Source organism: Zea mays, chromosome 4 (genome assembly GCF_902167145.1).
Source record: "Zea mays cultivar B73 chromosome 4, Zm-B73-REFERENCE-NAM-5.0, whole genome shotgun sequence".
NCBI lineage: Eukaryota > Viridiplantae > Streptophyta > Magnoliopsida > Poales > Poaceae > Zea > Zea mays.
Genome location: NC_050099.1, coordinates 84989442 through 85003024, shown reverse-complemented (window position 1 = coordinate 85003024; position 13583 = coordinate 84989442). Strand labels below are relative to the sequence as shown.

The following is a 13583-nucleotide window of genomic DNA, read 5'->3' as shown; positions in this document are numbered from 1 at the left end:
ATAGCAAGCAGTGTTGACAGCTTCGGCCCAAAACCTCTCCGGTGTGTTATACTCATCAATCATTGTTCTTGCAAGGGTGATCAAGGTCCTATTTTTCCTTTCAACAACTCCATTTTGTTGAGGTGTATATGTGGCAAATACTTCATGCTTGATCTCAATTTCATCACAGTACTCATGAATGTTGGTGTTGTCAAATTCTTTGCCACTGTCACTTCTAATCTTCTTAATCTTGCAATCAAATTCATTTTGAGCTTTCTTGGCAAACTTCTTGAATATAGATGCAACTTCAGATTTGTCATGGAGAAAGAACACCCAAGTGTATCTTGAGAAGTCATCAACAATCACTAGATAGTAGAGGTTGCCACCGGCACTAACATAATTTGTAGGTCCAAATAAATCCATATGAAGTAGTTCCAGTGGCCTTGATGTTGACATGAAAGCTTTAGTGGGATGTGTATTAGCAACTTGTTTTCCAGCTTGACATGCACTGCATGGCTTGTCTTTTTCAAACACCACATCCTTTAATCCTCTAACCATATCTTTCTTTAATACCTTCTTGAGTGTGCTCATTCCAACATGTGCAAGCCTCCTATGCCAAAGCCATCCAAGAGAAGCTTTGGTGAAGAGGCAAGTTCTTAAGTCTACATCTTCTGAAGTGAAATCCACTAAGTAGAGGTTGTTGTATCTAAATCCCTTGAATACCATTGATTCATCATCTATTTTTGTTACAATAACCTCTGATGGAGTGAATAAGCATTGAAGTCCAAGATCACAGAGTTGTCCCACTGATAATAAATTGAAGCTCAAAGGTGCAACTAAGAGAACATTTGATATTGATAAATCATTTGAGATTGCCACCTTGCCAAGTCCTTGCACTTTTCCTTTTGAGTTGTCTCCAAATGTGATTTTGTCTTGACCATCAACATTCTCATCTAGTGAGGTGAACATCCGTGGGTTGCCTGTCATACGTTGTGTGCATCCACTGTCAATAACCCAATGGCTCCCACCGGTCTTGTAGTTCACCTACATTCACAGACAATTCAAGCTTGAGTTTTGAGGGCCCTATATTGCATAGGACCAGTGACTCTCTCAATTAAGGACTTTGCCACCCAGATTTGTCTAGGTCTACTCTTATTTGGTGGACCTAGGAATGTAACCTTAATCTTTCCATTTGCAACCTTTCTTAGAACATAGTGAGCATTGAAAGCAAATGGTCTTGAGTGCTTAGGCAAGGGAGTTGGTGGTTTAGCTTTGCAGTTGTGGGCAAAATGACCTTCATTTCCACACTCAAAGCATTTGATAGGCTTGTGAGTCTGCTTTGGCTTGTATTGAGTGATAGCTTTCTTTTGCACAAAAGCATTGTATCCAATACCACTCTTGTTATTTTTCATAACAGTGTTCATAAGCAGCTCATTTTGGAGGTATTGACCCTTGTTGAACTTTTGCACACTTGTTGCAAGATGTTCATTTTCACTTTTTAGTTTCTTGACCTCATTCTTAAGCCTTTGATTATCCACTGCCAACTCATTGTTGAAATCATTGTTCTCAATAGCAACTTTTCCTCTAGTGGTTGCATCAGTCAAGTAATTCTTCAATTTTTGGTTGTCTAAAGTCAGGACTTCAACTTTTTCAGTCAATTCAGCATGTAGACTAGTTTGCTCTTCTTGAATCAAATCATCACATGAGGTTGCTACATCAAGCTTAACAACAGGGTTAATAGCCTCATGTGTTTTGCAAGATAAAAGTTCATTTTCAACAAGAAGATTGTCATGATCAAATTTAACTTGAGTATAGTCTCCCTTGATCTTCACTAGTCTATTTTGCAACTCCCTATTAGCTTCATTTAATTTGTCATATTTTTCCTTAGCATCTTTTAGGGAGTTTGTGAGCTCATTTACAGTTGATGACATAGTTTTATTTTCTTCTTTTATTTCATCACTAGCCTTTATAACTATGTCATACTTGGCATTTAAAGATTCATTTTCATTTTTCAACCTATCACATTTAGCTTTTGACTTTCTAATGATTTGAGTATATTCTTTAAGTAAGTCAGCTAACTCATCATATGAAGGTGAAGCAAATTCTTCATCACTATCACTATCACTATCATCATCAATATTAATATCATTTTGTACCTTCCGTTCACCTCTAGCCATGAGGCATAGGTGAGAAGTGGATGATGGCGATGGTGGTGGTGAAGAGAAGTCCCCGGCGATGGCAGCAACTTTTTCATCATTCTCTTCTTCACTTGAAGAAGACCCACTTGATGATTCGATGTCGGTGAGCCAGTCGCCAACAATATATGCCTTTCCATTCTTCTTCTTGTGAAACCTCTTTTGCTTTCCATCCTTCCTCTTGAAGAATTTCTTTTCCTTCTTTTCATCATCGCTGTCATCTTCTTTCTTGCCCTTGAACTTGTTCTTCTTGGGCTTGTTGCATTGATGAGCAAGATGACCCAGCTCACCACAGTTGTAGCAGTCCATCTCAGAAATGGGCTTTCTTTTGTTGGAAAAGAACTTCTTCTTTCTTGAATCAAATTTGATGCCTTCTCTATTTAGCTTATTCAACATCTTGGTGGTCTTCCTTACCATCAAGGCAATGTTTGCATCAAGGTCATCATCACTTGAGGATTCTTCCTCAACTTGTATTTTTGCTTTTCCTTTTCTTTCATGATTTGCTTTGAGAGCCAAATCCTTTCTTTTGGAAGATGATTCTTCTTTGTCGTTGATGTGCATGTACATTTCATGGGCATTGATCTTTCCCAAAATTTGTGTAGGTGTGGTAACTGAAAGATCCATTTGATGCAGCACAGTGACAATGTGTCCATATTTGTCTATTGGGAGGACACTGAGAATCTTCCTCACAACATCCGGTTGTGAGATTTGAGTAAGCCCCAATCCATTGACTTCCTCTACAAGAATATTAAGTCGTGAGTACATAGCATTTGCATTTTCATTAGTAAGCATTTCAAAGGAATTTAACTTTCGCATGGCTATGTGATATCTTTCCTCACGTTCACTTCTAGTTCCTTCATGTAGAGCACAAATGTCCATCCACAAATCATGAGCATTTTTATGATTCCTTACTCTATTGAACACATCTTTGCAAAGGCCTCTAAAAAGGGTGTTTTTGGCCTTAGCATTCCATTTCTCATAATTGAACTCATCACCTACAAGATTTGTGGGATCTCTAGGTTCGGGGAACCCTTGTGTGGCGGCTTTATAGACACCAATGTCTATAGCCTCTAAGTATGCTTCCATACGAATTTTCCAATAAGGAAAATCGTCACCATCAAAAACGGGAGGAGGTCCATCCCCACCGGACATCGTAACTCTAGCGGTTAAGCTAATCTATGAGCAACAAGGCTTTGATACCAATTGAAAGGATCACGATGCCCAAGAGGGGGGGGGGTGAATTGGGCTTTTCTAAAAATCAACACTAATTAAAACCTAAGCAAGAGCTAAACAAGAGCCCAACTTCACCCCAACAACTAGCACTAAGAAAATAATACTAGAAAAGTAACAAAGCTAAGACAATGCTTCAAATACTTGCTAAACAAATACACAAAGTAAAGAGCTTGAATTAAGTGCGGAATGTAAAGCAAAGTTTAGAAGACTCCTCCAATTTTTCCCGAGGTATCGAAGAGTCGGCACTCTCCACTAGTCCTCGTTGGAGCACCCGCGCAAGGGTATCGCTCCCCCTTGGTCCTCGCAAGAACCAAGTGCTCACTACGAGATGATCCTTTGCCACTCCGGCGCGGTGGATCCCTCGAGACCGCTTACAAACTTGAGTCGGGTCACCAACAAGATCTTCAGGGTGATCACTGAGCTCCCAACGCCACCAAGCCGTCTAGGTGATGCCGATCACCAAGAGTAACAAGCCATAGACTTTCGCTTGACCAAGAGAAGCCTAATGCAAGTGGTGTGTGCTCTAGGTGGCTCTCACTAGCGCTAATGAGGAACAAGCGCGGATTATGATTCTCTAATCTCCTCACTAGGCTTTTGGTGCTTGCAATGCTCTACCAATGTGCTGGAATAAATGTGGAGTGCAAGACATTGAATATGGTGGGTGGAGGGGGTATAAATAGCCCTCACCCACCAACTAGCCGTTACAAGCAATTTACTGCGTGATGGCGCACCGGACAGTCCGGTGCGCCACCGGTGCGCCAACGGTCACTTCCAACGGCTAGTTCTGACAGGGAGCCGTTGGACTCATGGCGCACCGGACAGTGAACAGTCCACTGTCCGGTGCACACCGGACAGTCCGGTGCGGTGTCCGGTGTGCCACTAAAATTCATCTCCGAAGGCTGCGCTCTCGGGTTTCTGCGAAGGGAAAAACACTGCCGTGGACCAGCCTGGCCCCACCTGGCAGAGGGTGCACCGGACAGTCCGGTGCACACCGGACAGTCCGGTGCCCCTAAGCCAGAAACACTAAGTCTTGTTTTTCAGCTGATTTTCAAATCGGTTTTTGCTCTAACTTGTGTGTGAGTTCTAGAGTGACACCTAGCACTGTATATGAGTGTGATTGTGCACCAACACTACACTAGAACTCTCTTGGTCAAACTACTCATCGACAACCCCTCTTTATAGTACGGCTAAAAGAGAATAAAAGACCTAACTAAATCGCGAGTGTCCACATCTCCTTGACACTCGGACTCCGTAGACCTTCACCTTTTGTTCCGTCGTTTTAGCCGTCGCTTCGAGTTCTTATCTCCGGGATTGTTTTCACCGTTGTAGTACTTCTACCTGTCATGCGACCTAACTTACCATTTGTCTCTGCAAAACACACGTTAGTCACATATAATATTACGTTGTCATTAATCACTAAAACCAACCAGGGGCCTAGATGCTTTCAGGGGTGAATAGGCGAAACCTGAAAATTATAAATTTTGAACACATACTATGTCCGGGATTAGTGTTAGAAATAATTCCGAGTGCGGAAGATAGTTCTCCTTGCTAGGAGTTGCTCAATCAATGCGGATAACTTTGGGAGCCAACTCAAATCAATATGAGCAAGGGAACTTTTAGAGAGAGGAGAGGGGAAACACAAATCGAATGGAGATCAACACAAATGAACACGACAGTTTGTTTATCGAGGTTTGGTTCCAAAGAACCTAGTCCTCGTTGAGGAGGCCATAAAGACCGGGTCTATTCCAACCCTTTCACTTCTCAATTGGTCACACAGACCGGTCGAGTGCTTCTTCTTAATCACTTGGGTCACTAAGACCCCGCAAGGTTCACCAAACACTTAGGTGTATCTCGCTTGCTTTACAAAACACTTGGAAGGTTTAGAAGGTGAAGAAGAAAGCACGATTACAAAAACCAAGCAACAAGAGCGACAATTAACACGCAGATCACACTCTCTCAAGTCACTAAGAACTAGTGATCACTTGTATTAATTGTGGGACTTCGAGAGTTTGGAAGCTTTGAATGTGTCTTGGAATGGATTGCTAGCTCTTGTATTGAGTGTGAATGAGTAGAGTGCTTGGATATGGTGAATGGAGGTGGTTGGGGTTGTATTTATAGCCTCTAACCACTTTCCAGTCGTTGCTCCTTTTCTGACAACCGCGGACGGTCTAAGCCCCTGGTCCGGACAGTCCGCCCCTGCACATCAACGGCTGAAATCGCAACGGTCAGCAGTAACGGCTATATCAACGACTATAGAGCATTTATTGCGTAGTCAGGTGTCTGATAAAGCAGTCGTGGACGGTCAGGCCGTGCACCCCGGACAGTCCGCGAGGACGCTAAAATGAATTTTACTGAACCCATCACCTTCGGGTTTTTTTTGGTTTTTCAACGACCAGACGGTCCGCGCCTGAGGTCGGACGGTCCACGCTTGGTCTTGGACGGTGCTCACTTTTCCATCGGACGGTCCATAGTGTTAACTTGTGTTTTTGCATTGTTCCTATCCAAGGCTCACCCTTATGTCGCGGACGGTCCGCCGCAAGGGCCCGGACGGTCCGCCCATAGGTGTTTTTCCAAAAAGCTTCTCCTATCTGGAATAATCTACGGTATTCTAGATAGTCGACTTAGAATAGTTGTAGATGAACTTATGCACCTGAGAAATGACCAACTAGGCAAACTGGTTAGTCCATAAGGTTTGTGATGGTCGTCAAACACCAAAATCGATTATAGGAAATGTTGAGGCCATTTCCCTTTCAGAACCGATGACTATAAAAATCAGTTGATTTCGATTTTCAACATGTAGAGATTAGAGTAGGGATGTTCACGGATCGAATTTTGATCGGATATTGCAAATATCCACTCACAGCCATACCCGTGGTTGCAACAAATATCTATCCACAACCATACCTGCGGGTAAATTCATATCCATGTACGTGCTCATTAGGTTTTGGACAGGTTTTGTATATATGTCGGATATGACAGAGACAATCATTTTCAACAACTCAATAGCATAATCAATCAAAATTCTTCCCAATTTTACCTGAACACACAATTAAAAACTTAATAAAAAAATTATATAAATACACATGTCTTTTAACAATCAATATTCTCAACACGACAACATGGAAGACGCGTCGGACTAGAAGGGGTGGAGCGCTGGGGACCACTGGGGAAGCGACAGTGAGGCTCACCGGCAGTGTGGACTAAAGATCCGAGAGCAGTTGGGCGGGCGACTGGTGTCGGATTGAGGGACACGAAGGGGCGACGATAGTGTGGACTGAATAACCAAGAGCAGTTGGCGCGAGCGGTTGGCGTAGTCTTGAGGTGTAGGCAAGAAGGGACAACCACGAGCGTATGAGGTGCGGGTTGTGGCTAGGGGCACTAGAGATTAGAAGGGGTAGACGTCTGCCAGGTGCGAACGGTACAGGTGTTGCGGCCCCGTAGGACTTGGAAGGGGACACATGACGTAGTTCAAGAAACCAGCAAGGCTAGAAGGGGTGACCATAAGTGGGAAATTAGGAGTTCACGGAGTTAGGGTTTGCTCTTTGTTGTGTAATATGAGCAAAACAAAAATAAATAAACTATATGCTGATTTCGGATATGCAACAGGTAATCCGTGGGTGGAAGGTAATATTCTAATCCGTGTCCGCTCGACTTTGGATCTGGTACGAATCTGACCCATGCTTCGAAACATGTATCCATGCTCGTTTCCATTGGATCCTATGGATATTTGAATCCATGATCAAATTTCCATTCCTAGATAGCTAGATTAGAGTAATGTTCCGTTTAGATGTCGATATTGGAGGGTGTGGAATTGAATTGGGTTCAATTACAAATCAGCCATGCTATTGAAATGAGTTGTAATTCCAATACTAATGTTTGGATGTCACTGAATTGGAGTTTGGAATTGTGTGGTCTAATTCCATTCAATACAGAGGAGTAATGCTCTGTATTAGGAGAGGGGGTCTCTAGTTGTAGTCCAATTCCAGGGGATTGGGTATTTGATTCCAAATCTCAATTATGTGCATAACCAAACAATAGAATTCTAGAAAAGCTGATTTCAATTCCTAATTCGGTGCTCCAATATCTACATCCAAACAGGGTATAATGCAATTCTTCGCTTCCTATGGATGGTCTTTTAGATTTTGTATTGGCTAATGATATTAGACGTTTCTTATTTTTGTCTTTCGTTGAATGTTTTTCGATTGATGTCGGGGTATGAATCCATGACTTTTTCCATCACTAGAAAATATACTGTCAGAAAAAATAGTGCTGAATTAGTGAATTTGATCCATCATAATGGAGTTGTCATTCTACTTTGCACTTGCACTACCGGCAGCCCGCAGCAGGACGGCTGACAAGCTCGCACTAAGTCATCGATTTGTGGTCACTAATGCGGAGCTCGCACTTGCGTGACTCATCGAGTTGTGGGCTTGTGGCCTTGTGGGTGGAACGGTGGAATCCACCTCAGGATGCCACAGAAAAAGGTTTAAAAAAACTGTTGCACCGAGCCACCGAGAGAGCACAAGACCCCCACGACCGCAGGTCAAGCCGTACTGGACTGGACCGGACCGGACACACGCCCAGAAAGCCCTGCAGCAGAACTGCAGAAGACACGGCCGCGGCAGAAGAGCCCAAATCACGGCCGCAAAAGCCACGCACGCGGCGCTTGTCCTGCGCGGCGCACGGAAACCCACCTCCACGGCGGCACCCCGTGCGTCGGCTGCTTGCTGCCCCAGTGCCGCCCCGCGTTCCCTTCGCTCCCGCCGACACCGACGCCGCCACTGCCACCGCCGGCATGGCGACCCCGCTCCGCGCCACCGCGGTCCTCGCGTGGTGCGCTCACTCTCCGTCGTCCTCTCTCGCGCGGGGCGCGGCGAGGGGAACTCCGTTTCACCCCGCGACGCGGTGGCCGCTGATTGCTCTCGTTCTCGTTTCGTGCAGGGGTTCCGGGGAGGACGGGCAGCTGGGCATGGGCGGGAACGAGGAGAAGGACTGGCCCCACTTCGTTGAGGCGCTGGGGCCCTACGCCGTCACCGCCGTCGTCGCCGGCAGCCGCAACTCCCTCGCCATCTGCGACGACGGCCGCGTGCGTCCCCTTCCCGGACCGCTGCTCGTTGTTCGTGCTTGTTCATTTCGTGTCGAGCTTCTGAGCTGACCCGGTTGCTTGGGTTGGGGTTCCTTGCCGTGCGCAGCTGTTCACATGGGGATGGAACCAACGCGGCACGCTCGGGCACCCGCCGGAGACCAAGACGGAGAGCTCCCCGGGCCCCGTCGACGCTCTCGCGGGTTTCAAGATCGTCCAGGTGCGCCTCAGTTCCCGCTTTACCTGCGAGGCTCGCGTCTCGTGTGCTGCTGACGGAACAAGCTCTGCCTTTGGTTCATTCAGGCGGCGATTGGCGGGTGGCATTGCCTCGCAGTTGACGACAAGGGGCGCGCCTACGCCTGGGGTACGGGCACGGGGCACCCGCTTCACCGAGATTTCCCGTGACTGATTTCTAGTTGCTTTGATGCAATGTACGTGGATTGTGCAGGTGGAAACGAGTACGGGCAGTGTGGTGAGGAGCCTGAGAGGAAGGAGGACGGGACGAGGGCGCTCAGGAGGGACATCCCGATCCCGCAGCGGTGCGCGCTCAAGCTCAAAGTCCGGCAAGTGAGTGGAATTGGATTCATTGTCCCGAATCATGGGTTGGTGTTACACAGGAACATCGTCCCGAATAATACTTTTTCCAAATATCGACCCTCCACCCGCGACTCCGTTCCTCTCGACCCCGTCAACCCAGCAACTTCATGACTTTGCTTTGCATATGCTTTGTTGCCAAATAAGTAGTCTCATGGCAAAACCACATATGGGATAATTTATACTCTGTCCCAAAATAAAATTCATCATCATCATCTAGTTGAATATAGACATACAAATCAAGAGAAAAAACGAATACTATTTTGTTACTTAGGGAGTATGGCGTAACTGGAGCATTTTAGTGTCTTATGGCTCAAATGAATTATTCCGGTCGCAAACGATGCTGCAACTTTTGTGTACGCACTCATGATTTCGGTTGGTTAGCTTTTAGCGTGCTTATTAGTTTGATAATTCTAGGTAGCCGCTGGAGGGACACATTCAGTAGTTTTGACTCAAGAAGGTCACGTCTGGACATGGGGACAGCCATGGCCTCCGGGTGATATGTATGGTGCCTTATGCTGAAAACATTATTTATTTTTTGTTTGCTCTTGTATTTTCTCCTTGTTCGGTTGTTGACCATGGCCTTCTTTCAGCAAGCAAATATCTACACCTGTACGTGTGCAAGGCCTTGAGAAAGTGAGGGTCATTGCTGTAGGTGCATTCCATAATTTGGCACTAACGGAGGATGTAATTTTGTGGGCATGGGGTAATAATGAGTATGGTCAGCTGGGGACTGGAGATACCCAACCAAGATCACAACCGATACGTGTCGAAGGGCTATCTGATCTCTCACTGGTACATTTTTATTTTAATTTATTTTATTTTCTGATACATTTTCAAATTAGTTTGTCATCAGTGAGTTTCTCAAGCCATTGCCCAGTGAGCTTATGTAAGGACGGCAAACCAAGATAAAAAAATCCACGCTTTTAGTTGTTTTTCTCCAAGGTAGATGTCTCATTGGTTTAGCTTCCACTCAGCTAACAAGCTTCACCTTTTCAGGACTTCCAGTTATAATCATTGCAAACTAGGAAGCAGGAACGCTATGTTTGAATGTTGTTATTGCTTATGCAAAGAATGGCACCCTGAATCTTTATTTCAGCCTTCAGGACACCTCTGCATGTGCATAAATCGATAATTCATCTGCACATTGCTTTCCTGATTTCTCACTTGTTGCATATACTCCAACATCTTACATTTGCAGGTTGACATTGCTGCTGGAGGCTGGCATTCAACTGCACTAACTATAGATGGAGAGGTATTTCCGTTATCTTGATTCTTGAATTCAGGGTTACTATCTTATTATATGCTGTTTTATCCAGCCAAGCCACCAGATAACACAAATATATTGAGGGATAGGCTATTCTTATATGCTTTTGAAACTAACTTCATGAAAACTGTTGTCATGTTATGTTGGGCTGCAGATAAATTCACTTGCTTGCTATTTATTCAGGGCATGCTATTAGATGTCTAGATTAGAGAGCACCGAAAATGTACATATTACATACCATGGAAGTAACATAGAGGGGTGTGTTGCCCATGTTGAGCTCATCTGAACTGAATGCAGGGCCAGGAGTTCCCCAAAAAAAGTTAGTCTCAGTTTGGCTTGAGTTCCATTAATTCAGATCCATCTGTACCTTATTCTGGATTTTCTAAAAACGAATGTAATGTCATGGAAACATGTATTTTAACTAGTAAGACTGCCACTGATCACAATAAATGACAAGAGGAGAAACGTAAGGCACTGCAGGCTAGGTATTTTATTGCATATTAGGCTGTCTCCAGTAATGTCCTCTAAATTTCATCTTATAAAGTAATATTCCCTATCCTTTACAGCACCTTTTAAAAGATTTCGTCCTCTATAGCTACAGTGTTAACAGATTCCATGTAACAAATTGTTTTTTCCTATTTACCATAGAGCCTACTCGTCATTATCGCTTAGCAAATAAATAACTATTCATGAAAAGACGGGAAGAGAGAGGACGCTTGCCAGAACCAGCAGCACTTGGGAGAGTGAAGCGGCCTTTACAGAAGCCAGTAGCGTCCGCCACATTTGAAGGACCAAGGACGCCCTGTAAATTTTAGCGGATGTTATACCGGCCGTTGCTGGAGGCGTCCAGAAGCTTATCGTGCGCTATATTTAGAGTACAGGAGCGTATAGCGAGTGTTGCTGGAGAGTCTTAGGGAAGAGGGTAGACAGTGATGGGGGAGCATAGTAAGGGTATATGTTGAGATATGAAATTAACTAGGATTGTCTCCAGAGTTTTCCTTACATAGATGATACTCAGGGCTTGTGGTTGTTTATTTAGACAGATGGATCATGTGACATACATATGTGCTGTGCTCGGCAAAGCAGATATCACTTAGGTTCCTCTGTTATGTATATGTCAGACTGATCGAAACTGCTTGCTGCAGCATCGTTGTGGCTGTTGCTGCAGCAAGCCTGCTTCCTGCCTAAATATACGCCTAAATATACTATTCTTCGTAGAAAATAAGCAGCAGCAACTGCTGCAGCTTCTTCAAAAGCACAGCTGAGCCTGAGCAGGTCCCATGGGTTGCACGAATTGACTTGATCCAATCTCGATGCATTGTAAATCTTCTTTTTTGGTACTCAACATTTTCTACTTGACCACAAATATTTTGTTTTTTTTATTCTCTTAACCTGCAGCAACTTTCTTAGGACTAAAATGCTTTGTTGCTGTTTGGTCTCTCTAGGTGTATGCTTGGGGGAGAGGAGAGCACGGGAGGCTTGGATTTGGAGATGATAAGAGTAGTCACATGGTGCCCCTAAAGGTTGAGCTTCTAGCTGGAGAGGATATTGTTCAGGTAATAGACCTTGATAGTACTGGGATCTTGTTGGCTTCAGTTGAACAGTTTTCAAGCCTTTCCTATGGCCCTGAAGCGGTTGAACATTTTACTTAGCCAAGCTGAGCAGCAGAGCTCATTTTCCATGTTTGCAGGTATCATGTGGAGGAACACATTCAGTTGCGCTAGCTCGAGATGGCCGAATGTTTTCTGTAAGTAGTTGTCTTCTACTTCTTACAATCATACGATATGCCTTGCCATTATCTTTTCTCGCTCAGACCATTATCTTTTCTCGCTCAGAGCTCGACGTATAAAATGAAGATCCTGGCCACTTGACCATTTTACGGCCTTTGCTGTAGAATACTGCCAATAGAAAATTTAATGCAAAAACCTAAAATCCATCAAAGCAATTTTAACTGGAGCGAACCGAAGAATGTCTGAACCCATGTGGGCATGATAAACTATATTATCGATTTTGTAGTCAGTAGCCAAGCTATAGAACATTCTTCCTGAGGGAGAAAACATGCCCATAGTTGAGACAAGGATGTGTTTTCTATTTTCTTTCATATGAAATACTTGAAGATTTTGAAAATTTGCAAAGTTGTTGTTGATATGCTTTTTGAACCACACGGTGCATGTGCGGACTCAAGAAATGTCAATTTACGTTCTAAGAATTACTGATGTCAACTGTATGTATTTTACCCAGGTTTCACTAACCCCAGTTCAGACATTATTTATGTGTACCACGTTTTCGCATTGCACATAGTTCTATCAAGTTTTGCCGCGCATATCAATGGCGAGTCCCTTTTCTGTTGGCAGTACGGGAGGGGCGACCATGGCCGTCTAGGCTACGGCAGGAAGGTGACGACGGGCCACCCCATGGAATTGCCCATCAACCTGCCGCCGCTCAGCAGCAGCCGCGACGGTCGGTGGCAGGCGAAATACGTGGCTTGTGGCGGGCGGCACACCCTCGCTATTGCGGAGTGGACAGAGGCCACTGATTGATCACGTAGGTAGTGCTCGACTTCCTGAGTCCTGATCTGCATGCAAATCTGAGGCTGACAAGCCTGCTATAAAATTGTAGCGTTTGTGGAATAAGCACAAGGCCGGTGCCAACGGGCGTAGGTGGGGCTGCAGTCGATGGCGCTGCCGGCCGCCGCGGTCGGTACTTACCAGAAGTAGTTCAGTACCGACTGCCATTGCCATGTGTCGTCTTTTAATTAGTTGATGTCCAATAAATTCATAAGTTTTTTTTAAAAAAGTCTAAGTAATCTGAAAAGGTATTTATGAATTATGTAACTTTTTTACTTTTTGGTATTATGTATTTTTTATGTTTTATGAGTTATGTAAATTTTATTTATGATTTATAAATTACATACTGTGTATTTATATTCATGAACTATATACTTTTTTATTTGTTTACTTATATACTTAGGTGAATTTTATTTCAATAAAACGTCACGTTTCATTTTAAATAAGAGTATAAAGAACTAATGTGGCACTGATGTTGTCGTAGGCTGACGCTTAAGGCTATGTATTGAAGAATTACGATAGCTAAGACTGATAATGATAGATATAGGCTATTAGGGTTGGATCCAGTAGCACCCAAAATCATATTTTGTGATAAGAAAAGTTCATCAAAGGATTTGAACTAAAAGCGCCTTTTAATAAAGATTTTATTAGCTTTGAAATTATAT

At 44.1% G+C, this 13583-nt stretch overlaps 1 protein-coding gene across 2 annotated transcripts; it reads left to right on the top strand.

The window, feature by feature from the left end:
* Window positions 1-7967: 7967 nt before the first annotated feature.
* Window positions 7968-13312, top strand: LOC100273073 (putative regulator of chromosome condensation (RCC1) family protein). 2 transcript variants are annotated; one of them, XM_008678570.3, is made up of 12 exons: window positions 7968-8240; window positions 8349-8493; window positions 8600-8710; window positions 8794-8854; window positions 8939-9057; window positions 9502-9587; window positions 9678-9879; window positions 10286-10339; window positions 11797-11907; window positions 12042-12098; window positions 12706-12899; window positions 12971-13312. In XM_008678570.3, exons 1-11 carry the CDS (start codon window positions 8203-8205, stop codon window positions 12889-12891), a joined length of 1170 nt encoding a protein of 389 aa, XP_008676792.1. In that variant the 5' UTR covers window positions 7968-8202; the 3' UTR covers window positions 12892-12899; window positions 12971-13312. The 2 variants fall into 2 exon arrangements, with proteins under 2 accessions (XP_008676792.1, NP_001140994.1); NM_001147522.1 differs by having other exon boundaries at window positions 8091-8240; window positions 12706-12895; window positions 12971-13311.
* Window positions 13313-13583: the final 271 nt, after the last annotated feature.

Excerpts from the sequence above, each read along its gene's own strand:
- LOC100273073 (XM_008678570.3), top strand. The coding sequence starts at position 8,203 with ATGGCGACCCCGCTCCGCGCCACCGCGGTCCTCGCGTG. Across the intron at positions 8,241-8,348 it reads GCCACCGCGGTCCTCGCGTG|GGGTTCCGGGGAGGACGGGC; the intron begins GTGCGCTCACTC and ends CGTTTCGTGCAG. Across the intron at positions 8,711-8,793 it reads CGGGTTTCAAGATCGTCCAG|GCGGCGATTGGCGGGTGGCA; the intron begins GTGCGCCTCAGT and ends TGGTTCATTCAG.